This window comes from Epinephelus moara, chromosome 22 (assembly GCF_006386435.1).
Source record: "Epinephelus moara isolate mb chromosome 22, YSFRI_EMoa_1.0, whole genome shotgun sequence".
NCBI lineage: Eukaryota > Metazoa > Chordata > Actinopteri > Perciformes > Serranidae > Epinephelus > Epinephelus moara.
The window spans coordinates 40,624,882-40,651,234 of record NC_065527.1 but is presented as its reverse complement, the minus strand read 5'-3'; the positions used below and the strand labels follow the sequence as shown (position 1 = coordinate 40,651,234).

Genomic DNA, 26,353 nt, shown 5'->3' with positions numbered 1-26,353 from the left:
GGAACTCCTTCCACACAGAAGTTCACATAAGCTGTAATGACCTCGTTGGTTTTAATCACGTCAGACTCATGCAGAACGCCCCAGTCTGTGCACAAGTAGCACAAGTAGCAACACGAGTGTGTTGTCGTTAGACCAGATTTTAACAATTTTGTTATTTGTTATTACTACAGTGTGCCTTTAAGATGTCACGGGACCCTGAGGGAGGGTCAATTTGAAGGCTGCGCTATATTTGGACACTAAACCATTGCCCCTTGCTTACTTTCAGTCTCCTCTTATCTGAAACTAACATGGGGTGTGTTTAACAGCTTAGGCCTACAGCTGGCTGTGGTACAGCTATGGCAACTTTGAGAGGCACACAGCGGTTGAGAAATGTGTGAGCCGGGGCCAGCTCAAGCTTCTTCATGTTTTCCAACTGGGGATCTTCTGCAGGTTGTGTAAACCTTGTGTATTACAATATCTCTAAGTGTTCAAAGTGTGTGAGGCTGTGTTTTCTTCTGTTGTAGTTTATGTGGGAAGATGGCTGTATATGCAGGACAGTGAGGTGTTTTCTCTTTTTACATGTGGCTTTCATCTGTTTGTTCATGAAAACAGTCCCATTTACAGGAAATGCAAAGTAAACTAATAGTCTGAATGGAATAATTGTGCTGCGCTATCATACTGCACTGTAGCTGTACCAGTGAGCGATGTCATGGTAGCCATGTCCATTATTCATACAGTCTATAGATAAAACCGAGCTTCTGAAGGAGCACTGATGGGAGAGATGTATTTCTTTGGGTGTCAAGTTCACATATCAACAATCTCTACCACAATCAGACTTAATAAGATTTTGAATGCAAGACTTTTACCCCAGATTCAGTTTGGTATGGTGTTTGGCCTTGGTATATTTGCGTTTTTTTTTAGTGCTGCCTCTCTTGAATGGCTTCTGCTTATGGTCTGGCACCTGGTCACTACCTTTTTACAAAGGCCTGAACTCACCTGAGCGCTGTGGGTGTACATGCCCACAAATGTTCCAAGCACAGGAAAAAGACAAAATAAGAAATACAGGCAGGGGCGGAGTCTCTGCAGTAAATACACCACAACACACCACTAGTGGGTCATAAATGATGATTGAATGTGTCAATATGTTGAGGGGTTTTTTCCCGGAAAATCCTGCATAATAGATCTTTAGGTAAAAGATCTGATGATGACTCAGTTGGTATAACTAGTTATTATCTTCAATATTTGGTTGTCAAAAGGGTTTTAACTGTATGTTCTCTGTCCCACAAATTTGTTTGCTCAGGCACGCAGGTGCAGCAGAGACTTCTTTACGCAGCTTCTACCCAAAGACCCGTGACAACAAGGTTGGAGCAGTGTACCTGAGGCCTGACTTGAGCATGCTGCGGCTCATTGAGACGTTTTCACAGCACCCCTCAACTTGTCCTCATGCTCACTATCTTTCTGCAGCGGGGCGAGCTCGACCCTGTGACAGGTGCAGTGTGTGACTCATGTCTCTAATTGTTAATTAGATTTGGCATCAAATTGTGAGTCACCAATAATGAATTCAGTCATGAGTGTTGAATTAGAATTAAGATTAAAGTGCTGAAGTAAAAATGCAAATCTAGGTTACGCTTTGCCTTTCCTAGAGGCTGTTGAACACAATGAGAGGACATATAGTTCCTTTCTGCTCTTCACCAAACAGGTTTTCTCAGGGCCTCCCGGAGTTACAGTTAGCTGCCATTGCAGTCATGTCTGGACCTTATTCATTCACTCTTCGTCTTCTCCTCCTCAGTGGGGAAGACCATTGGGTCAGTCTCAGCCATGGCCTTCAGGTTGACCATGCACTACCGCACCCCGGGCTTCCTCCTGCCTGACAAGCTGCCGCCGCAGGTGATCACCTCAGTGTTCGCCTCTGTGCTGCCCTGCTTCATCTTCACCCACTGGTATATATTGTTATATATAAAATAAAGACAAGATCCATTTTGCAATCATCCTGACTCTGTTTTATTTTACCTGCTCTGTGCCCTATATCAGTGGCTCTCAACAATTTTTGTCTGACACAACCTCTTAGCCCTGTCCTCAAGTACCCCATCGACACCATGGAATGTGTGATTTAACACTAAAACAATGTTTTGATACAACTGAATTGTCAATGTTTAGATTGGTATTTTGTACTACTACTACTTGGACTAGCAGAGGATGAATATATCAATGGTTTGTCCATAACTTTTAGCTATATTTCATTTATATTTCATTGCTAAATATGCCAGCTATGTACTTTTAGCAAACTATTTCAACCATTTATCTGAACCATCCATCTATCACAAGTATTTATCCATTATTTTTAATTAACTATTTCATCTGTTAATCCATTACTTTAAGATATTTCACTATTTATCCATAACCTTTAGCTAGCTATTCAAACTTTTTTCTATTAGCTACTTTTAGTGAACTATTTAGGCTATTTATATTTGTTTATTGATTATTTTTAGCCATTTCATCATTTATCTTGTACGTTAGCTAACATTTTCAACTGTTTATTGATTGTTTTTAGCTATTTCATAATTTCTCCAGTACTTCAGCTAACTTCTTCAACTGTTTATTGATTATTTTTTAGCTATTTCATCATTCATCCAGTACTCTAATGTTTTCAACCTTTAACTTTTAGTTAACTATTTAAACTATTGCTTTTAGTTACCTGTTTCAACTGTTTATCCAGCAAAGTAACTTTTAGCTAACTAGTTTAGCTTTTTATCCTTCACTTTTAGGTATTTCACCATTCATCCAGTACATTTAGGTAAGTATTTTAAAAGATTTTTCATAGCTTTCAGTTAACGGTTTAGCCCACTCTGCTTGCTTGTTTACTGATTTTTGCGCATTCTCAATCCTCTCCTTTCATTGTCAACTTCATTACCTGCCTTAGAGCATTTTACCACCTTAGTTAGTACCTTCCCCACCCGGACTTGTTTCACCTGTCCCTCGTTGTTCACGTCCTTACCTTGTGTATTTTGTCTGTGTGCCTTCCTTCTGTCAGTTGTGAGATCGTCTGCGTTTGTTGCTGGTCTCCCTTGTGTTCCTTGTGTCATTTTGGTTTCTTCCTAGTTTAAAATTTGTACTTTGGAGAAGCAGGCAGAAGCACTGACCCGCAAGCTGAGCAATGTACTGCTGAGGATGGGGGCAGCAACAAGACATATTTTAGCTGCCTAAAAAAAAATATAGCAGTTTAAGCGTACGCTATATTTAGAATATTTTCATTGCTTTACTGTCAGACAGCTCTTTCCAATGGTAAACTGAAACATACTAATCTATGCTCCCTTTAAAGCCACCAGACTCTGTTGACAAAACCAGTAATTTTACCTCACTGAACACATTTATTTGATACATTTCTCCAAAGCAAATCGTATTTTGTTGTTTTTACACAAAGTGCATTCGTACGTATTATAAGGGGGCAACTTTTGTTCTATACCATATGACACCAAATTGTTTTTGACAACAAGGTAAAAGATAAATAATAACATTAACAATACTTTATCTGTACTGAATTAAAAAAAAAGATCATAATATTATGGACATCATAAGGGTTTTGCAAGAGACCTGATGGTTTTCCTCAATATATGTAGCCTAGTTTATCTCTAAATATAAATGCATTTCTGGGGTCTTAACATGACAACAAGGGGTATCTAAATGTGTGCGTTGCTACAGCTACCACTGGTACCTACTTGAAGGACCCTGAATGTAGATTTGACCATAAACTCTCCGCTTGATAGGGTACTATTTTTTTATTGTCATCAAGGTGTAAAATAAGTTAAAGTCAGGTGTTAACTCTTTACATGTCAACTTAGAATTGTTGGTACATATTTAAAAACTCATGACGTCAGCTTTAGGTTCGAAACCACTGGTGTTACTTTTACTCGCTCATCCTGTGTTTGTTTAGTTTGTTTAAATATCACATGTGCCAAATGTCTGTTTACTTCAGTATCAGTGTAAACTGTGCTACACACATACAATCCTTACTACTCTACACAGAGCATGTTCTATTTAAAGCTTTTTGCAGTGTCCCTAAAATTAAATAAAGTTTTTGTTTTACGTGTTATTTTCATATGTTAAACGCTTTTTAATTCATTGTTAATGTTCATAAAGTGTCGTAGATTCACTTTTTTGTCAACAAACTTGACTGAAACTAAAAGTCAAGGTCACTGCTGGTTGTTAATGTTTTATCTCATTTGCCATGTGAAATTATTAAAGTGGTTACAAAGTTGTAATCTATTGTGTTTTAATATGTGCTTTTTTTTTTACACTTCATTGTTACAGTGACAGCTTTCAGTATGATTTTTATGTCAAGTCAGTTTTATGTATTGTGCACAATTAAAAAAAGAGTTGATCCAAAGTGCTTTCCAGTCGGGGCAGTTGCTCTATCTTAGTAAACATATAAATTACTAGTTTTTCTCAGCCGCTTTGCAACATTTGTTGAATCAGCCTTAACATTTGCAAAACAGTAAGTGCATCTCTCGAAACAATTCATACATTGACATGACAAAGGTCATAACTTGATAAAATCCTTAGTTTATTTCTCAAAAATTAATATTTATGTAACATGTGCATGCCATCAGAACAAGGTGCTATGTTTTCCAGTTGTCTGTCCATCCTGGTGAACCCGATATCTCAAGAGCAGTTTCAGGGAATTTCTTCACATTTGGCACAAACATATCCTTGGACTCAACAATGAACCAATTAGATTTTGGTGGTGAAAGGTCAAGGTCACAGTGACCTTGTGTACATCTCAATTCCAAGAACATGGTATCGCAAGAAGGCCTTCAGGGAATTTTTAAAATTCAATGATGGATCAGCAATCCATTGCTTAGAATTTGGTGGTCAGGGGCGTAGGTGGCTTAGTGGATAGAGCAGGCGCCCCATGTACAAGGCTGTTGCCGCAGGGGCCCAGGTTCGACTCCAGCCTGTGGCCATTTCCTGCATGTCACTCCCTCTCTCTCTCCCCCCTTCACACTTGTCTGTCCTGTCAATTAAAGGCTAAAATGCCCCCCAAAAAATCTATGGCCATAACTTCAAAATTCCTACACTTTTTATGACAAAATTTCACACAAATGTCTAACAGGATAAAAGGATGAAGTGATGGCAATTTTATATTCAAAAGGTCAAAGGTCAGCTTCACTGTGACATCATAATGTTCTGCAGATGAACACGTTTCTGGCCATTATTCAACATCATAATTCAGAACAGAAGGGGAGACATTTGGTCAGATACTTAATTGGTGAATCTAATCTGAAACTGTGCTGAGTGTGTTGATCGTCTGAGCTGCCAGGTTGAAAATGTGTGTGAAGCATCTATGTTTTAGAATTTGGAGCTTCTTTGCAGCGACGTCCATATTTGAAGCACTTTCTGCTGTCATAGCTACGACTTTGTGTTGTATCCTGTTCCTCTAGTCCACCACAAGCTCACTGGGTTTGCCAACATGCAGCTTCAGGTGGTTTGTCACCGGAAATTCATGACATATATTCTATCACTACTATATTACAGGAGTTTGGACAGATGTGTAAACTGCAACCTGACTTGTTGGCAGAGGCATGCATCTGCAAGACAATAACTAGTTGTACGCTTCATGCAGACAGTATGTGATCTGCATGATAATTTACAGCTCAGTCTCTCTTTTATTTCACAGTAAAATAGCTTTCTTTAAATATGGTAGTACTATAGAGTTTAACGATTAAAGTGACAGCTGTCAGTATGAGTAAAGTAAACTGGTAATGAATATATTACTGCAGTATCCCTTTAAGAAGTTACATAACTATGAAGGAGGGCCAATAGGAGGAGTTACAAGTGTTTGACACTGAACTTTAGAGCTTTGCCTACTTTCAGTTAACAAGTGACGTGTTGACAGCTCCCAAAATATGTAGCCACAATAGAAGCAAGTAGTTAAAGGGGATATGTGTAAACTTTAATTTGACAGACACTATGGGTGTGTTCAAGTACTCCCCCGTGGACTTCGTCTTTATTCTTTGTGGACTAGTGTTCTTGCTGCTTGACATAGGGCTGGATATATGGGCAGCTGTGACTTTCTACCAAGAAAAAGCCTACTGGAGCCTTGGCATCCTGCTGCTGCTTCTCATCGGCTCGTCCATTCTTGTTCAGGTCTACAGCTGGCTGTGGTACAGCTATGAGGAATTTAAGAGGCAGACAAAGGTTGAAAATTGCCTGAGCCCGAGCCAGCTCAGGCTGCTTCATGTTTTCCAGCTGGGGATCTACTTCAGGTTGTGCAAACCTTGTGTATTACAATAATCCTGGTGTGTTCCAAGTGCCACAGGCTGTATTTCCTTCTTTTGTATGTGTGGGGAAGTGGGTGTGAATGCAGAATAGTAAGGCGCTTTCTCTTTATACATGTGGCTCTTTATCAGAGAGCTCCACCCTTGTCTGTTCATGCACATATTCCCATTTACGGGAAATACAGTCTGAATGGAACAGTTGTGCTTCACTCTAGCTCAACTCCAAACTAGGGTGGTGTAAAAACTATTGAATTTTAGTATACGCAAAACACTCTATCTTTTTAGATAAAAACAAAACATTAAGTCATTTCTGTTGTGAATTACATCAGCTGTTTCATTTCCTCTAAATTTGGTACATGATAGTAGTTGTAACAGTAGTGTGTTGTAACAGTGGCGTGTCTTATGCGAAAGAGTCTCTGTAGATCCACTTTTGTGACCACAAAGATTCAAGAATGAAACGTGAGTTATATGAAAGGTTCTTTATTTGCAGTGGATAATCTGATTTGATATTAGAGCCTTGTTGAACTGGTTCTGTTGAAGCACTGCACTGATGACAACACTACCAAAGAAATCACAATGAGTGTCTCAGTGGTGGAAAGTAAATAAATCTACTCAAATACTGTACCTAAAGAACAGTTTTGATGAACTTGTACTTTACATTGTTGTGTTGTTCCTTGTACTGTTAAGATCTGAGCACTTCTTCCATCATTGACATAACTCAATTGGTTTTAACTCTGCTTTCTCTATCCCATAACTTTGTCCTCTCAGGCATGCAGGTGTCGTGGAGATCTCCTTATGCAACTCCTACTCAGAGGTCGATGACCCCGAGGGTACAGCAGTGTTCCTGAGCCACGACCTGAGCATGCTGCGGCTCATAGAGACGTTTTCGGAGAGTGCCCCTCAGCTTGTCCTCATGCTCACTATCATTATGCAGCGGGGCGAGCTTGACCCTGTGACAGGTACAGTGTGTTCTCATCTCTCAGAGCTACATCATTTCGATTTGGGGGAGTCACCAGGGGGCATGTCCCCTCAATATTTTTAACATGTGCATTTGCCCCCCCCTCCCCTTATGAAAACATGAATGTAGCAGAGGACTTTTACTTCGAAAGACTGCTAGACCGTGACTGATCAATGCAACAGTGCCTTCAGTAAAATAAATGGCGGCAGTATGCAACCTCAGAAGCAATGGTTGCAATCTGCCATAAAACAGCCAGACAAAAAAGCAACTATGTATAGTTGAAGCAGAATGTACCATGACATTTCCTTCATAAATAGATGCAAAAAGGGCAGAAATCAGTGCTTAAACATGGATCAAAATATATGAAATTAAATGTTTGGCACTCAAAATTTCCTGGGGGAGGACCTCTTCTCCTCTGATACCCCTTGTTTTGCCATAATGAAGGTACCAGCATGTGACGTATCATCCCCTGGCTGTCTGAATCTGGTCATTGGTACATTATACAGTTCCAAGGCAGAAATGCTCACCAAAACACCATATGGACCTGTTACTAAGGTTAAAAACTTGATTTTCATTTGAAGGGGTCTTTAATGCACCCAAAACAGTGCTGTATATGCATGAAAAAGGCTACTCTATCAATGAAAGTACTATCTACTCTTTACTAAGAGGAAATGCATTAATTACAGTCACTTCTAGCTTCCCTAATGATGACGTCTTCTCCTCCTCAGTGTTAAAGGCCCTTGGGTCAGCCTCAGCCATCGCCTTCAGTGTGACAATGTACCACCGCTCCCTGCGCTCCTTTCTGCCCGACAAACAGAAACAGCAGATGATCTCCTCGTTAGTCTACTTCCTCTGGAACCTGTTCCTCATTACGTCTCGTCTAACCGCCCTCGCCCTCTTCGCCTCCGTGCTGCCCTGCTTCATCTTCACCCACTTCTTGTGCTCTTGGATAATGTTATTCTTTTTCGTCTGGAGAGCCAAGACGGAATTCATGGACAGTGCTTGTGGAGAATGGCTTTACAGAGCCACTGTGGGCCTCATCTGGTATTTCGACTGGCTTAATGTGGTCGAGGGGAGGACGAGGTACAGGACTCTGCTCTATCATGGCTACATACTGGTTGACATTTCTCTCCTCTGTGGTCTGTGGTGCTGGAAGATGAGCACAGAACCGCCTTATTTTGAAATCCCACCCCTGTATGCTGTCATCACAGCAGTCTGTGTTGTTGGGGTTTACATCCTTGGCCTCCTTTTTAAGATGATATATTACAAGTACAGCCATCCAAGCCTGACCAAGGAGGAGCTAAAAGGGGACACTGCAGAAAAGTCCAGAGTTGGACAGGGACCTACTAGGACTCCATTCCCTGGAGATGAGACAGACTTTCCTATATCCTCATTGGAAGATTTAGACGTGGAGGAGATTACATATCGTAGCTGGCCAAGCCCACCTGCACTGGTCACTAAACGCTGCAATAAAAGAATGAAGAAGTTGGCTGAGAACTTCTACGCCTGAGCAGCGTCACCTGACATCCACTAGACACGGAGGTTAGACTGACTCATGCAGACTTGACAAGCCTCATTAATCAAGATCATGAGGTTGTGTGGGATAGAGGGACTGTGACCTGCTCCCTGATTCAGCCTCATGGGAAACGACTACAAGTCACGACTGCTGTATTCTCATAAGCACTGTCTTCACTGCACTAAGTGGTGCTGCTATGTGCCGATCATCATTTAATTTATTTTTTTGGGGGTTTTGGGTTGCTGTAATTTTCCTTCTTGTTCGTACTGCCTGTGGAGAGATTTTTAAAGTCCTCCTTCAGACATGATTTCAAGTATTTCAAATATTTCTTTCTCCCTCATTGAAAAAATTCTGGATCTGGCCTCTGCCCTGCCCACCACTGCTGCTTGTCTTAGACTGATTGGTGAAAGAGCAGTGTGCATCCAAATGGCTTGTGTTAAGCCTTATTTATGGTTTGGTGCATGACACTTTTGATGAGTGTCGCTCGATAGAAAAGATGTATTTCCAACGGGAAAAAAGTGTCAACATAAAAGTCGGTGACTGTTGGAACAGTGGACTAACTAATGAGATCTGTAGTCAGACGTGTTATCCAGTGCACCACTGGCCCGCATGACTAACTTATTAGATGACTAAAAAGAGTAACCGAGATGGATTATTTGGTTTCTGATGAGTTTAAAAGAGGGTTTTACAATGAGTTTGCTCAGTCAGTTAAGCCAGCCTTAGTTCCATGTCTGAGAGAAATTTGAATTCAAAAGACGTAGTTGTATTTTTCTGTTTTAATAAGGAAAAGAGGTGTGAGAATATGACTTAGATGAACATTTTGTGAGTTTATATTATGTATTTATTTGTCTGAAAAAGCTAGAGTATGCTGAAAGTAGTGGGATGGGGGCATAGCAGTGGCGCACACTCATATCATGGTATACTGTATACCCCAGTGTGAAATTTTACCCAAGCCTTCTGTGACGTCACGCATTGTTTTATAGACTCCCGTTTTGGCCTTCGGTGACCATATTTTGCCCTAACACTAGCTGCCAGACTGGTTACACAATGCATTTACAGCTGTTAACTGTGATTTTGCTTATGCTAATGCTAATTTTTGTAAGTGAAGAATTTTAATTTATTTTTTTAAATTTTATATACTTTATTAATCCCTGAGGGGAAATTCAATTTTTTCACTCTGTTGTCAATTACACACAGGTTTGAACACACACATGCACAAACAGGACCTATACATGCACTAAATGGAGATAACGGGCGCTCCGAGCGGTTGGGGGGTTGGGTGCCTTGCTCAAGGGCACCTTGGCAGTGCTTAGGTGGTGAACTGGCACCTTTCCAGCTACCAGTCCACGCTCCATGTTTTGGTCCAGACGGGGACTTGAACAGCCGACCCTCCAGTTCCCAACCCAAGTCCCCATGGACTGAGCTACTGCCGCCCCAAGAACAAGCTTAAACCCGTGATTACAAAATGTTCTTAATAGAAAACCCTAACACCCAACTCCTCATAGGGTCTTTGAGTATGACCAAATGCTGTACAGACATTTCTTAGGCAACCAAAATGTTAACGTGAGGAGGGTGACTGAACTATATTGTTGTGAAAGCTTATAGTTGAATAGCATTAGGGGGGATGTCTTTGGCATGTATGGAAGGGAGGAATGATTGTTAACGACCAATAAGGACCAGTCTATTAACAGCTGCCCAGAAACATCTTCCGATATCACATTTCTCATTAAGAAACAGATTTTTACTGAAAATGTTTACGGATTATATTTATAACAGATGTTGTTTGTCAATAATTTGTAATTGTATTTTTGTATACAATTGTATTTTTTTAATGGTAATATATAATAAACCAAAACTTGAGTCTGAAACTTTTTGAAATTTATTTACACTGTACTGAGTGTCTAAGGTACACAGGGAAACCTTACAGGGCTGTGTCGAGGTCCCAAACAGCTACTGTGGGGAACATAGTGATTATTGTAATTAAATTAGCATCGATTATTATGATGGTGCTCCGTTTACAGGATCACATTCAGGCTCTCTACATGTGGCCTCACAGGTCCTTGAAAATGAGATGAAATACATTAAAAAACAAAACAAAACATTAACATACAGTATTTTAAAAAATAATAACAGTATTTGGCATTGGAAAAAAAAAAGAGCACACATAGAAGAATATAGCCCCTTAAACATTGCATGGTCATTATTTAACAGCCATGGTATACTTCAAAACAGACATGACATGCAGACAAAGTAAAGAAATAAACAGAAAACACATTCAATATGCAGACAAAAATGCAAAGATTGCATATGGTCTCAATTTTCTCAAACGCCAGGACTGATAGATTTACCTTTAATTCACACTGAACAATCAAACATGCCTTTCACTTTAGTAATCTGCATTAAAAATACCATGTATTTAGATCGTGATTGTCTCTAAGCGATGCTAAGCGTTTCACAGCAACAAAACAAACGCAATCTCCTTTTCAAAAGGAAGCAGAAATCTAATACAAAGCAGAAACTGAATGCTGATGGTGGGATTTCCACAAGTAACATTTACATGAAACACAAATGTGTTGTCAATCCAAATTGAGACATCTATTCTTTGAAAACGTAACTGATAGCAAAGTAACTGTTCTTCGGCCCTTCACTAAAATTTTCTTTAAACACTGAGCAACCCACATGAACTTTTCCCCAAAATGGATGTATAGTTTTCTAGAAGGAGGCCTTTCAAATACAGTGCAGACAACACAATCAAATCAAACAAAGTCTAGTAACAAAAAAACACTTAAAAAAAGTATTGAATTAAAAAAAGTAAGATAACACTTTGGATAATATAACAATGCAGTGATAAATGTATCAAACAAAATCTTTCCCTTTGAGATTATGCATACAGTTGATGGTTAAAGGCACAATATAAATATGCACAGTCACGCAAGACAAACAAAAATTACACAGAAATACACATTCTTAACGGTCAAGCTGCATGTGTGTAAATACGAAGTCTTCTTCAGGCTCAGTATTGTTCAGTCATAATCTCACACGGACCGGGGGACAGTCGATCGACTCCTCCGGCTTCTCTCACCATCTACAAAATGAAAAGTCCCTTGAAATACAGTCAGTGAGCAAAGTAGAAATGTATTGCACAGTCATCATCCTTTGTGTAAATTTGTCCCCTCTGATACGCCTCCGAGAGGTTGTGGGTTGTCATGTGGCTGAAAAATTCAAAGCTATGGTTGCACTTATTGGATACACTTAAATTCCTAAATTTTAACTAGAGCTGAAACAATTAATTGATGAGTCTGCAACTTTTTTTCACAATAAACTAATTGTTTCAGTAAGTTTTTGTACACAAAAGCACCAAAAATTCACTTGTTTTAAAGTGAATATTTGCACTTTTACATATTCCTCAGACAATAAATTTGGTCCAACATAAGCAATTTTAAGACGTCACATTGAGCTGTGGGAAACTGTTATGGACATTTTTAACCATTTTTTTGACATTTCATGGACAAAATTAGGGCTGCAACTCATGGTTATTTTCTTGATTGATCGTTGGTCTATAAAAATGTCAAAGAATAGTAGTAGGAGCTACTCACAATTTCCCAGACCCCAAAGTGACATCTTCAGATGCTTGTTTTGACCAACAATCACTCAAAAAAACCAAAAGATACTCACTTTGCTATCATATAAGTCCAAGAAAAACAGCAAATGCTCACATTTGAGAGGCTAGAACCTGTTAATTAGTGGCATTTTTGCTTAAATTTTTTTTACTACAACTGAATTTTTTTTTTCAGATTGACCACTTAGTTAATCAACTAATCGTTGCAACTCTAGATGAAACAGTTGACCAAAAATATTGAGAAAATAATTTGCAGATAATCCGATAAAGACAATTTTTAGTTGCAGCTTCAGTTTTAACTAACTAATACAACGAATGCTGACAACTGCCTGAAAAACAACTGAGAAACATGTTGAGTAAAGTCTTTGGAAACGAAAGTATGCAAGTTCCTTTTTGGTAAATGACCATTTTGACATTCAGTTGCATTAACAGAGCAACTCTGGTTTTGTTGCAACAACATGACAACATGTAAGAGAAATCAAACTTAATCCTACTGGCTAAGACTATTTTTTGCCCTGGTTTTGTCAAATTGTACAAATGCTTTACGAACACCGCTCTCCTCCTGTGATGAGATGCAACAACTGTCTTCACTATGAGAAGAGGAAACTCATAATGAAACCTCTTAAGTGATTATAATCCTCCAAACAATATATAAGCTGAGTCAGAGGCTGAAAGGTGAGAGCACGGACGGATTATGAGACAATGGGGCCCCTGAGGACAGATGTCTCAAAACATAGGAGCACCCACGCAACCAGGACTTCATCCTGAACCAAAGCTATTGGGTGCTGTTGTTGGTTTAAAAACTAAACTTCAGTGTTTAGTTCATGCTGGACACAAAGAGAAAGAGAGAGGCTGTCTAAAGCTTCCTGACACAACAGATCCATAACAGACAGTTTTCCATTCAAACCAATTCAGATCCTGCATCCCGCAAGTTTGGGCCAATGGAGCCGTTATCTGTAGTTGGGTTTCCATTCATACGGAGCGCAAACTTTAACCAAATTTACAGAAAATTATTTTTGCATTTCCATTCACTATGATCTTGACATACAGCCCCTAACCCTGTAGATCCTTTAGATTCGTGACCATCCTGAGAGAGACGTTTTACAGCACAAAAAAATGAACTAGTCAGTGCTCTTAGGTGGAGAATTAGGGAATGGAAACGCTGTCTCTGTATTACAATATCTTGTTACTTATGGGCTGAGATATACACCAATACTGACCGACACTTCAGCCTGGCTCTAAAAGGAAAAAGACTGGCAAAGGATTGGGAGCAAAACAAAACACAAACTGAGCTCTGTGACTTTACAACAATAAAAGTTACCGGCCATTTTAAACAGAGGCTCTGTGACCAGTTCTGGAATCCATCCATGGGTATGATCCCTTATATTTTCCTCCCTCAACCTAAAAACACTTAACATTTGTTACCAGAGTCACGTTATCCTGATTTACATCATTCTGAAAAACATAAACTGTTAACCAATCTACAGTAAATCCCATTATTTTAAATGCTTGTATTGTACCACTTTCAACTAAGCACTTCAATGAGTTTCTAATGGCAGTTCATCTCCTCACAGGAGTTAAAGGATACTTAGGAACCCCAAAAACAGCTGCATCAGTATATTACTAGTATAACATAACATCATCAGCGAAGAAGAACAGCCCTGTTTGTAGCTTTGTGTCAAACCAATTTTCAGATAATCAACAGGTTTTTAAAAACGGTTTGTGGAGCATTTTCTCAAACCAGAAAATAAACATTGAATCCTTTAAATCAGATTGTCGTGTCCCAAATCCATACCACATACTGATTCTGCACAGGTTTTTAGTATAGTGTCTTCACAATAGAAAAGTGACAACTTTGTGGCTCACTAATCACACAGTAGGCAGCTAAATATGGTCGATTCTAGACACTTTTCACACAATGCAGTTCCCAGAGAAAATTAGGTGGGTGCTCACAACTGGAGAAAATTTAAAATAAGTTGCGGGTGCAAGGGAAAAAACTCAAGATAAATCTTGGAAAACTAAAATAAGTGATATTTATAGAAAAACGTTTAGCTTTCTGTAAGTTTAACTTGCAGAGACTTTTGGGTGTATTATGTAATTCCCTCAAAACATAAAAAGGTTATGTATGTTAATGTTTTTGGATACTAAATAGGGCTGTACGTTTTTTTTTTTTTTTTTGCCAAGACACCATAATATCAGGTTATACAATAAACACATCACAAAAGACAGAGATACTCCACTCAGGGATCAGATTATCAATAGAAAATTGTGCTTTTAATTTTTTTTTAATTTATTGGTGCCTTTTGTGTTTAATTCAATGTTCAATTTGTTCAAACAAGAAAGTTGGAAATAATTTCCTTTCATTCTTTAAATTCAGAAAGGCAGAACTGAGCATACTTTAAAAGGTGAAGTGTGTAAGATTTAGGGGGATTTGGTGGCATGTAGTGGTGCACTGCAGTGTGCAACCAACAAAAACTTCTCCTGGTTAGAATCCCTTCAGTGTTTATTGTTTGGCAAGTTTTTACCGGGAGCCGAATGATCCACAGAGGTCTTCTCCTCTCCAAAACAAACAGAACCAGTAATTTAAAATCAGTAAAAACACTGAATAAAGCAGCTTCACGTTACAAACCAGTGACACTACGATGCTGCTCATTGCATGAGCTTCTCACTATGGTGACTGGTGGGAAAATGTGACAACTCAGATGGCCCTATCTGGAGTAAGTACTTGGTTTGTCTGTTCTGGCCACTGTAGCAACATGGCGGTACAACATGGCGATCTCCATAAACGAGGACCAGCTCCCCATGTATAAATAAACAGCTCATTCTAAGGTAACGAGAACACAATAATTCTTATTTTCAGGTGATTATACACTAGAGAAAACATACTTATTATTTTATATTCCATTTCTGCCAATATATCCCCCTACATTCTACACACTGGACCTTTAATATCTGTATATTATTGGCAAGTAATATCATTATTGCGATATTTAACAATGTTATCACTTATTTCCTACATACCGTGCAGCCCCACTGCTAAAACAGGATACTATGATGATTAGCATGTCATACATTCAGTATTAGAGTTAGTGTGGTTTTGGGACACTGCTAAGGTTTTCATTCAGACGTTATTTTCAAGATCTCGTGTTTAGTCTTACTAATGCTACTACTACTAGTGGGGGAGGAAATTTACTTGCTTGTTTGGTGTCTGTTCGGAGCATCCTGCTCTGCTTTCTACCCGTCATATCACTGAGCGTTACAGAAAGGTCGTTTCAGTTTTGTCAGAAGTTGAACGGAGCATCTGATTCTCTGCACATATCCTTACTGACCACAGATGACACATACTGTATGTAAAATAAGGACCACGCATCTGCTGTTGCAACACAGTGGAGAGGTCAGGACAGCTGACTGATGGTGTGGCTGTCGGGTCACGAGGGAAGGTTGTGACCAAGTTACGTGTTTATAACCTCATCTAGTTCCTCTTGTTAAACAGCTGAATGGGTATTACTCAGTCACCTCTGCAAAATGATGCTTTCAAGTCTTTGAATGAGTGCAAACGAGAGAGGTTTGTTTAAACAAATTAACTTTGATATTCTTTCAGCTAAATTAAAAACACAGCAACAAGAAAAACGAGAATGCCAACAAACAAAGGTGGCCCTTTGGTTGATTAATTCCAGGATGAGAAAAAAGAACGAGAGGGATTGTTTTCACTGCAGGAGATTATGATACTTGAAAGACGATGAGAACAAGGAGGAGGAATAAAATGGATGTCTTCCCTTCTGTGTCCAAATCAGTGCCAGTTTCAGCCGTGGTGAGTTTAGCTGCCGTAGAGGAGGGAGCGCTGGGCGTGAGGAACCTTTAACTCAGCCAAACGATGCATCCAGTCCGTTTCTCACAGTCAGCTCCCACCCCGTTACCATCACACATCACACAGTGAGTCATTACTTAGTCGTCAAGTGAGGGCAGATTTGCTTATATGCGAGTGTGTATCATTCGAGGCTCGTGGAGGGTTTTCTCACACAATGTCACTCCACAAACTGACAGGACGACATTTTCCCTTTAGTGTGCGATATTCAACGCTGCCTCCTTTACAAGAAGTCCAGTTCCAGCGCTTGGTGCAGGGACACAAGGTCGCCATGAGTGGAGATCCGCCAGAAAGGCATATTGTGCTACAGAGAGAGACACAACCACAGAAACATGACAGTGTGTCAGACACAAACGCTTACAAAGGCTTTACATGTCATCAAATTGTAACTTGACATCTCCAGATCAATTCACAAATCTGCTTGAATAGGGGGGAGACAGAAGTGTAGTGCATTTACTTAAAAAGAATAGTTCTTTTTTTTCTGAATTATTGAGATAATAATCTTCATTATAAAGAAAACAAGGAATTATGGAGATTATTATCTCATTAATTCAGAAAAACAGAGCAGATTTGTTTTCTCAAGTGAATACATTATGCTTCCTGGATAATCACACTGGATTTCCATTTCATTTGAAATATCTGAATAAATGAATCTGAGATGAAAGTGGCAATTTACAAGTCTGGCCGGTAAAACAGGCAACGTGGTCGTTTTACAGCCAAAGAGAAGCGGCACACCAGACTTGGATCGCTTGTTGTGGCTTTAGTAACTGATCAACAGTGTCAGGCGCCAGCTCCAGTCTGTCTATTTTGACATTTTTTACCTCAAAGATATACTACACAGGATCAATTATGACCTACTGGAAGTGTGTGTCGGTTGCAGAGACTCTGCCCTCTGCCTGTATTTTATAATTACTTCAATGCCCAGGACATTTGTAGGCATGTACCCCCACAGCGCTCCGGTGAGGACGGGACTTAATAAAAAGGTACCAACCAGGTGCCAAACCATGATCAGTAGGCATCCAAGAGACACAAAATGCAAATATAGCGAGGTGAAACACCAGACGGGAGAGAATCTGTGGTTGGCTTTTACTTTTACTTTTGCTGGCGAGCATGTTTACAAACAGTAACTGACAATCCTGCAGTGCATAGTACACCTTACACCTGCTTTAGTGTTTACCCTTACAATTAATAAGCTTTTGAGTTGTGTATGCTCACATCCTGATGAGTAAGCTCCGTCTGATGTGGACACTTTTTAAACAAACAAAGGGAGAGTCACAGTGCCTGCACTTGTATTTGCCTGCAGTGCAGTATTTAACAACATTTCTGAGAACATGCAACTTTGTCTGAGACACACAAAGGAAGGCAGAAGGAAGGAAATATTAAGACTTAAAATGTTTACCTGTTTTGCTGCAAACTCCTCATCTCGACCATCACCTATCACCACATAAGTCACTTTCTTCCCGAAGCGAGAGACAATCCTCTCAAAGCAACTCTCTTTCCCTGCATGAGAGGAAACCACAGGGAAAATTAGACATTACAAAGTCACTGTAGATAATAATTTAGATCAGTTAATTGTACTGACATCAATTTCATACGTACCTATTTTAGTGGCACTGTAGATGTTCTCGATGGGGAACACGTCTCCCAGGCCGTAGAGCAGCACCTTGGCCAGTGCAGGGACCAGCTGAGTGGTGGTGACCAACACATTCATACACTTCCCCCTGTTGGTGGAATATCTCACACACACACACACACACACACACACACACACACACACACACACACACACACACACATCCATATACTTGAATAAACGTGGGCTCACAGAGAAAAACCAGAAGCTTTATCAGAACATGTATCTAGTGTTGCATCATTTTCTGAATAAATATTGCCTTTTAAAAGTCAACACACTCATTTGGGTCACTAAGAGAAAACTGTTACTAACTTTGATAATAATCTTAAATATAGCAGTCACCTTAATCTAATAATTCACATGATTAGAGCGCACTCTACTCATCTTGCATCAGAGTACCTGAAATACGTTTAAACATAATAACCTCTGCTCAGACCTGGACTGGATGAGCAGCAGAGACTTGAGGGCCGTGGTGAGCCACGCGTCTGTAACGTTCTCAATCTCAGACTGAAGCCGGAGAAGCAGCTCCCTTTTCATAGGACTCAACAGGCCTGAAAGAGACAACGTGCACATACAACCTCAATACTGCAGGATTTAAATACCGCTATCAGCATATAAGGAATAACCTGTCAGTCTAACATCATCCCCATTTTACGAATGTTTGAAGTGATGCACCTTTTAAATGTTTTGTGGTTGATGATGCCTTTCAAAAACATACTTCCACAGTCTGATATTAAAAAGGCAAAAGGTGTACACGTACACACACACACACACACACACACACACACACACACACACAGATCCCTAACACAAACAGACATCTCCCCGTTTATCTGGGCCACTGGGCTGAAACATTACCTTATTTGTTTTACACAGGGAGAGGAAATTGTAGAACGTCAGATGTGTGTGTTTGCTTTTGTTTGCCTTTCAGACTTTGGAACTAATTCCACTGTTGTCAAACATGTTGTAATTCACATGGCTGTGAGTGCCCCTAGGTTTCTTTATCAAAACAAACGCATCACACTGTTTTGAAAATGAAGAGAAAAAAAAAAAGTTTTGCCCTCTGATACCCAAACACACATCTATTCCCATCCTTCTCCATATTGCTTTGTTAGCCAGTACAATCCTCAAACAGTTAAGTGCAGTTTTATATGACTAAACTCTCATTTGATCGTATGAACTTTTGTACACGCCCCTGAGTACAGTAGGGATACACCAACTTTGAAATTCTAGGCCAATACTGATACCTAATAACAATTTGGCTGATAATGTTACTGATGTTTTTATATTGTTGTTCATTTTGTTTTTTGTCATTTATTCCCTCTCCTGTGCCAGAGAAACACTTTAAAAAAATAACTGTAATTAAGCCCTTCATTACACTACCTCTAAATGAACACAGATTCAATTATACAAACTCATGAAACAATGTTTAATATAATCTTTCACATGGAAAACAGCTTTAAAAAACTACTTATTTCTCCTTCAACCAGCTGTATTTATTCAAATGTCTCACCAAAACCTACAGTTTACAAGATTACACTAAACACATCATGAGAATGTTATGATTTACCTACACCTTGTACTCATTTTTACTGAATAGGACTTGAACACATCATTATGTAAGTCAGTGCAAACTCCATGAGCTGTTTGTTTCGACCACCAGCTGCTAACAGCTGATGTTACTTATCTGTCCTCTGGCTTATTTTAACACTGATTCATTGTTCATGCATTGAGTGCATCCTCTAACGCAACAACAGTGAGTTTACTACATCCTTTCGTCCCGGGGAGGTTCTCTGTTCGTTCCAAACACGTTTTATTTTGCCCCTGGGACGATCGGACACCGGCTGCTACTTGCCGTCTCATCACACAACAGTAAGATCACAGAGCCTGTCTTCCAAACTGTCACTGTGTTGTTCTTGTACATGTTCATCAATTTAAGTTTGTGGCTGTTAGTAATGAGCCCTGCTTTTTAGCCAGTGTAAAATTGACGTAACAACAGACATCCATGAATATCTTATTTGACAATAGGCCGATGGCAGCCAACAAGGCGAATATCGACTATGCTGGATGAGTCATCAAACATTTAGAGTAAGAGAGAAGACAGGGATTTTGATGTATTATACTCTGATACAGATTTTTTGGACATATATTTGGCATATAAATATAAATAATTGATTGACACAAGCTTCTGAACACTGTCTACTGACTAGAACACTTTTTAGTTTTCAGTGTTTTACAGTTGCCATCACCACATCATTTTTCTTATGCGCCTGTCATTTTAAACTCCAGCTGTACAAGACAGAGTTGTTATTGATGCAAACTCACCTCCAACATTCCCTTTATAGTTATTATAGATCTCTTTTAGCCGGCGGTATCGAAAGGCCAGTTTCCGCATCCACTCCACCCCTCCCTGGACCCCCGTGGTGGTTCCTGATGTCGTTCCAGCACTGGAACCATTAAAGCCATCCGCCAAGAAGTTGTAGTTACTAAAATAGAAAGAAGCACTTGTGATTTGTTTGGACGATGGCAAAAAATCTGCTTTATGTCATGATGTTGAACTGTGTGATGAGGTTGTATCGTGTGTGTTAGGTACAGGACAGCATGTAACACACCTCAGGTCCTGTCCATTGTCATCAGAGGCAACATCCTCAACATGGACTTGATCACATTCCTTAAAGAAAACAAATAGGGTTCTTACAAATCATATAATCATGTACTTAACTGATTTTTGGACAAATCATATTTTTCTTAGTCAAGCATTGCATGTAAGTATAAAGCAGTGGTGAGTCAGCTCAGCCTACATTTTGCCAACACGTAAATGGAAGTTTAAAGTGATAGTATTAGGTTTAAAGGTCTGTAACATTAGAAATGTAACTTCCACACAAAAGGGCTGACCTCAATTTGACAAACAGAAACTAAAAGATGACTAAATTATTATAACCTCACAAATTCAAGTTTAAGACTACTTAAGCCCAATATTTTTCAAATATAATTAAGACTTTTAAGGGACCTGCACTTCATTCCTGTCATGGCTACATCAGTCTGAATGTATCTTACTGTACCTCCAGGTCATTGAAGAAAAGGTGAGTGTCCGCCAGCTCAAAGATCAGCTCCTCCATCTGCAAACCCAAGTTCAGCACTGACGCTGGGTCCTGAACAACAACCCAACACAGACCAACAATAAATCTTTCATACAACAAACATATTTTTCATTTTGTGCTGTATACTCAAAGTTTTAGCATATTAACAGAAACAAACCTTGCCAAACTTCTGTGCGTAGGAGCCTGTGAGCAGTGAGTGGAATATAATGATGGTCTCGTCCAGATCCCACAGAAAAATACGCTAAAAAAACAGCATGTAAGAATAATGTTACACTCTGCAAAAATAAGTAAGATAAGAACTGAATCCTATAAAACTTTTCCATATATTTAGAACTTAGATCAGGTGAGTCCAGTTTAAAGTGACATGTTGTTTGTTGGGTTTGGCTTAAACTCTTAAATGCTGCTAAGCTAATGACAGAGCAACAGCCTCTTAATGTTTGGTTTACGTGTGCAAAGACTGGTAAACTGCAGACTTGGTTACCTCCAGGTCACTGTCAGTAGGTGGGGAGCTATCAGACCTCTTGCCCTTTCCTTTCGCTTTGCCAACAGAGTTCCTGCGACCAACCTCGTCCTGATCTCTGGCTCCGGCGGGGAGAGACACGCTCGTAGGAAGGGCTGCACCTGCTGGGAGGTTCTCTGGTGGGGACGCATCTTAATACAAGGAAGTCAGAAATTAGTACTTGAAGAATACATTTATTCTGGGTATCATTGAAAAAAAAACAAAACGTTACCAGTACCATTAAAGTGATGCTGAAACCAATAGCCTACATCACAAGGTAATGAGTACTGATACCCAGCCTTCGTTATGATTCAAACTTGTACAAAGATTATATGTGCCACATATTAGTGCTGTAGAAAATACAATAATGTGAATCAAAGAACTGAAGTTACCTCTGGGAGGGAGTCCAGCTGAGGCGGCCTGCTCCGACTTCACAGCTGAATATCCGGCCACTCCCACAGCGGCACCGTGGTCATCGCTACTGGGCAGCCCGGCAGGCACGTAGCTGGGAGGCAGAGCGTAGTACTGAGAGAACTGACTCTGTCCCAAAGAGTTGTAGCTGCTAAATTCCTTGAGGGGAAAAAACAAACAGTTGTTTTTGACGGGAGAAGGGTGGTGGAAAAATGTCAGCATTGGCGTCATCAAAATGAACTTAGTGATAATTTTTACGTTTTCTCACGCATATAGATAGAAGAAAAAAACAAACAAACAAACAATAAAATATCTGTCAGTGCAGTGTTCTTCTGGGGATGTGTCTGAGGAATTTCATGCTGTTGTTCTGCCTCACTGTTCTGTATACAAGGTAGGGTCATGGAATGGGAGACGGAGTTGTTTCGGCTTCAAGGCAGCATCAGAAGAAGTAACAGCTTTATAAAAAGGACAGCTGGCAGGATGGGATCATGGGTGTCATGGGTGTGACGTTTTCGACGATGTGTTATGGGTGCACAGTAGCTGATAGCAGTTAGCGGCTAACTGAAAGAAGAAGAGCAGCCAAAAAACGGGAAAACAATGAGGTTCTGGGAGCTCCTTACCCTCCGAGCAGAGGATGAGATGAGCTGTCATGTAACAGATGGTAAATGATTGTTATTGCCTAGTTATTTTTTATAAAGCACTGCCAGCACATATGTTATATGTCACACTAGAGGCCGACACTGTTGTGTTACATGTCACCCCTTCATGCCTGTTCTGATTCTGCAATGCTAGCATGCAGTCTAAAATAACACACTGGAGCAGCATGATTCATTTCATTTCATTTCATTTATTCCTTTTGACCCCTCCCCGGGGTATAAGGGGCAGACAACAAAAAATAACATTAACAAATCAGGACAGGCGGCAGCCAATGCACAGCAAAATAAATAAAACAGAATTTGTGTACATACATACAAGTCAAAGCAAATCAAGAGAAACTATTCAAGATTTTCTTTAAAAGTTTCAACAAATTTGACAAGACCTTTACTTTTTGAGATGACATTAACTTTTGAAACTTATAAATATTTGGATTTGCTCTATAGAACTGTCCGACCAACTCTCTTCTCTCTTTATCAAAAAAAGAACACACAAGTACATAATGATATTCGTCTCCTCGATTGCCAGTCAAACAAAGAGTACATTTCCGGGGGACATTTTCACGATTATACCTGCGCTCAGAGATAGGTAACTTATGATTTCCACACCGAAACTTAGACAAACAAACTCTTTCTTATGATTTCCACACCGAAACTTAGACAAACAAACTCTTTCGGCAGGTCTTAACATAATCAGATGAGGTTCAAAAGTGAAATCAGTTTTAAACAATTTATAACTATCACATAAAGGGTTACTTTGTAATTTCTCATGCCATCTCTGTAGTTCCATATCAGATAATCTATGTTCAATCATTAATTTTAAATATTTAGGGTTCATCCATCCAGCATCATGCCATAAGTACGATAAACCACAATCATCAAGAATATTTTTAACTTTGGAAATCCATTTACACTGAAAAATATTGTCATCATACAAAGTCTTGAAAACAATAAACACAAAGAGATTTTTGCTGTATTATGACTAATTAAATGTACCCAAAAGTTAATCATTCTCATGTTTACCTTTAAATCTAAACTATTTCGACCAAACTCTTCATAAATAATACAATTTGCTGTGCGTTTATTAACATTAAGTAAACGTTTCAAGAAAGATCTGTGAAGCATTTCAATTTGGTCAAGTTTATGAAATCCCCAGACTTCAATTCCATATAAAAGAATAGGCACTATAAGCTGGTCAAATAACTCACATTGTATATCAACAGGTAACTGTAATCTAGTAACTCTGTTTTCCAAGGAGAATAAAGCTCTTTTAGCTAGTTTAATTTTTTTAGCTATTACTTTATCAAATCGTCCATTAAAATTAAATAACGTTCCAAGATAGTCATACTCAAAAGTAACTTCTAATTTATCTGAACCAAACTTAAATTCTGGGAGTATCCGTAATTTCCCCCTAGAGAAAATAACAACCTTTGTTTTGTCTGTGTTGACAGTTAAATACCAGTTTTTACAATAAGAAGCAACTGCATTTAATGCGGCCTGTAATTCTGAAGGAGTCTCTGCCAGTACAATCGTATCATCCGCGTAAAGCAGGACATATAATTTCAAATATATCCCTATTTCACCATTCATCACATTGCGGCATTCAGTTGAAAAAAGTTGAAGTCCGTTGTACCATTGACTCACATATTTTTCAAAGTCATTTAAATATAGTGCAAACAATAGTGGTGATAAATTATCCCCCTGACGCACTCCTACATTACATACAAATTGTTCAGATAAATCATAACCAGCTCTAACACAAGATTTGGCATTCTCATAAATATTATGTATCACATTTAATACTCTTCCGTTTATACCAAGTGCAACTAATTTAAACCATAGTGATGACCTATCTACCAAATCAAACGCTTTTTTATAATCAACAAAAGCACAATACAGTCTTTTTTTCTTATACAAGTACCATTCAACCAGTGAGTGAAGAACAAAAATATGGTCAAGGGTTGAAAAGCCTTTCCTAAACCCTGCCTGCTCTTCTCCAAGAATTCTTTCAGACTCTATATAAGCAGTTAGTCTGTAATTTATTACAGCCGTAAAAAGCTTACCAATACAACTAAGTAAAGTAATACCTCTGTAATTTTCAGGATCATCTACTGGTCCCTTGTTTTTGTATAATGGTTTTATCACTCCTAAACACCAGTCAGTGGGGACTATACCTGTTATCAGTACCAAATTAAAGAATTTTACTAAAATGTTCAGCATTTCCAAAGGGGAGTTCTTTATATATTCATTTATAACTTCATCGATACCATTTGCTTTTTTATTTTTTAATTTTTTTACCATTCGCTGTATTTCTTCCAAAGTAAACAAATCATTTATGTATTCATTTGTAGGAGAGGTGACTTGTCTGAGGTCAAATTGCTGGTCTTCTGGTGTACAATTATCACTCGATTTTTGGCTGAGTTTCTTAAAATATTCAGCAAAGGTTTCTATAGATACATTTCCTAATCTTCCAGATGGTTTACCTGCATTTAGAATAGACCAATATTCATTACTATTAGATTTCTTAAGTGTACGAAGTTTCCTATGTAAAGAATCATAGAACTGCCTTGAACATTTCCTTATGATGGATTTATACTTTCTAGCTATACATTTTATTTCAACTTTACATTGAGCAGAGCGGTTAAATTTAAATATATTCATGGATTTAAAATATTTTCTACGGGCCTCAACACATTCAGCATTAAACCAGGGTTTTCTCTTCTGTAGTTTTTTTGACGTTCTACCAAATTTGTACAGATCCTGACCATATGCCTTACATAAACCCAAACTTTTAGCAGGATCTACCATAATGTCACATATACCTTTACTAATGTTATTTATTTCAACCAGATTTGTATTGGAAATATTAATCGCATCAATCATTGAATCATACATTTTTATAACTTCTAAATTAAAGGATTCTTGGTATGTGGCTTTTAGCTCAGATTTCCATCGGTGTTTAAACATTAAATGGGCCATGTGTCTATTCTCTTTTTCGGGATCATAATAAGCAGTATCTGTAAGAGTTTCACACTTCTGAGTACCCAAGTTATTAGCTCTTATAGTTAAACTAATAGGGCAGTGGACATCTGACAAACATTTGTCCAAGGGATCAACACAAAAATAGATAATCTGTGCTAACAAACAAGCTGACACTATGGCATAGTCAATAACGCTGTTACCATTATAGTTAAAACAGGTGTAACGCCCAATGCCTTTATCAGACCCAAATCTTCCATTTACAATCTTCAACTCTGAACTTTGACATAAGTCAATTAGGCTGTGACCGTTATTATTAGTCATTAAATCTTCACTGACCCTCTGTAGATCCATCAAAGAAAAATCATTTATGTCACTGTTTAAAAGCATTTCGCCATCAAAAGACAGCCCATTTCTAATATTCGTTCCTACGTCACCTACATTTAAAGAGTCACTCAGAGTACCAGTTCTTGAATTGAAATCACCCAACATCACTATTGGTAAACTGTATTTACTGTTCATAAATGAAATATCTTGGGAAACATTTCCAAAATAGTCCTTGTTGAAAAAAATAGATCCTTCATGTGGCACATAAACTGTTCCCAAGATGAATTCAAACCCAAAAGCTGCTTTGGCCACTTTAGTCCACAGGATGGCGTCAGAAGTAGTGTCTTTTATCTCCTGAACATAATTTGCAAACTCATTTTTAACTAATAGACATACCCCATGTATACCACCATGTTTATAACTTGATTTCTTCTTTTCTAGCACGAAAGGAGTAAATCCATCACAGTCTGATTTACAGGTATTATCTGTTTTGGTCTCTGTTAAACAAATAAAGTCATAGTCTTTAATGTATTCTGTA

At 38.8% G+C, this 26,353-nt stretch overlaps 2 protein-coding genes and 1 long non-coding RNA gene across 6 annotated transcripts in view; 2 read left to right on the top strand and 1 right to left on the bottom strand.

Annotated features, from left to right (window-relative positions):
* Positions 1-259: 259 nt before the first annotated feature.
* On the top strand, positions 260-2,759 carry LOC126383828 (uncharacterized). Of its 2 annotated transcripts, XR_007569193.1 has the most exons (4): positions 260-429; positions 1,280-1,468; positions 1,769-1,919; positions 2,745-2,759. It is a non-coding gene; the product is annotated as an uncharacterized LOC126383828 (long non-coding RNA). The 2 variants fall into 2 exon arrangements; XR_007569192.1 differs by lacking the exon at positions 2,745-2,759 and having other exon boundaries at positions 1,769-1,974.
* A 3,095-nt stretch (positions 2,760-5,854) lies between these two features.
* Positions 5,855-14,525, top strand: LOC126383823 (XK-related protein 8-like). Its single transcript, XM_050034530.1, has 3 exons — positions 5,855-6,242; positions 7,023-7,213; positions 7,941-14,525. Exons 1-3 carry the CDS (start codon positions 5,947-5,949, stop codon positions 8,720-8,722), a joined length of 1,269 nt encoding a protein of 422 aa, XP_049890487.1. The 5' UTR covers positions 5,855-5,946; the 3' UTR covers positions 8,723-14,525.
* eya3 (EYA transcriptional coactivator and phosphatase 3) overlaps positions 12,098-26,353 on the bottom strand; it is a 21,348-nt gene continuing 7,092 nt past the window's right edge. For 2 of the 3 annotated variants that reach the window (XM_050034521.1, XM_050034523.1), the window contains 10 exons: positions 21,838-22,015; positions 21,428-21,597; positions 21,104-21,187; positions 20,908-20,997; positions 20,458-20,516; positions 20,171-20,331; positions 18,270-18,396; positions 17,812-17,933; positions 17,612-17,712; positions 12,098-16,516 (listed from right to left, as the gene is read on the bottom strand). In XM_050034521.1, the coding sequence (XP_049890478.1) occupies positions 16,436-16,516; positions 17,612-17,712; positions 17,812-17,933; positions 18,270-18,396; positions 20,171-20,331; positions 20,458-20,516; positions 20,908-20,997; positions 21,104-21,187; positions 21,428-21,597; positions 21,838-22,015 (1,173 nt within the window). In that variant the 3' untranslated portion in view covers positions 12,098-16,435. The remainder of the gene's footprint in view (positions 16,517-17,611; positions 17,713-17,811; positions 17,934-18,269; positions 18,397-20,170; positions 20,332-20,457; positions 20,517-20,907; positions 20,998-21,103; positions 21,188-21,427; positions 21,598-21,837; positions 22,016-26,353) is intronic. The other variant, XM_050034522.1, reaches the window with a different exon arrangement.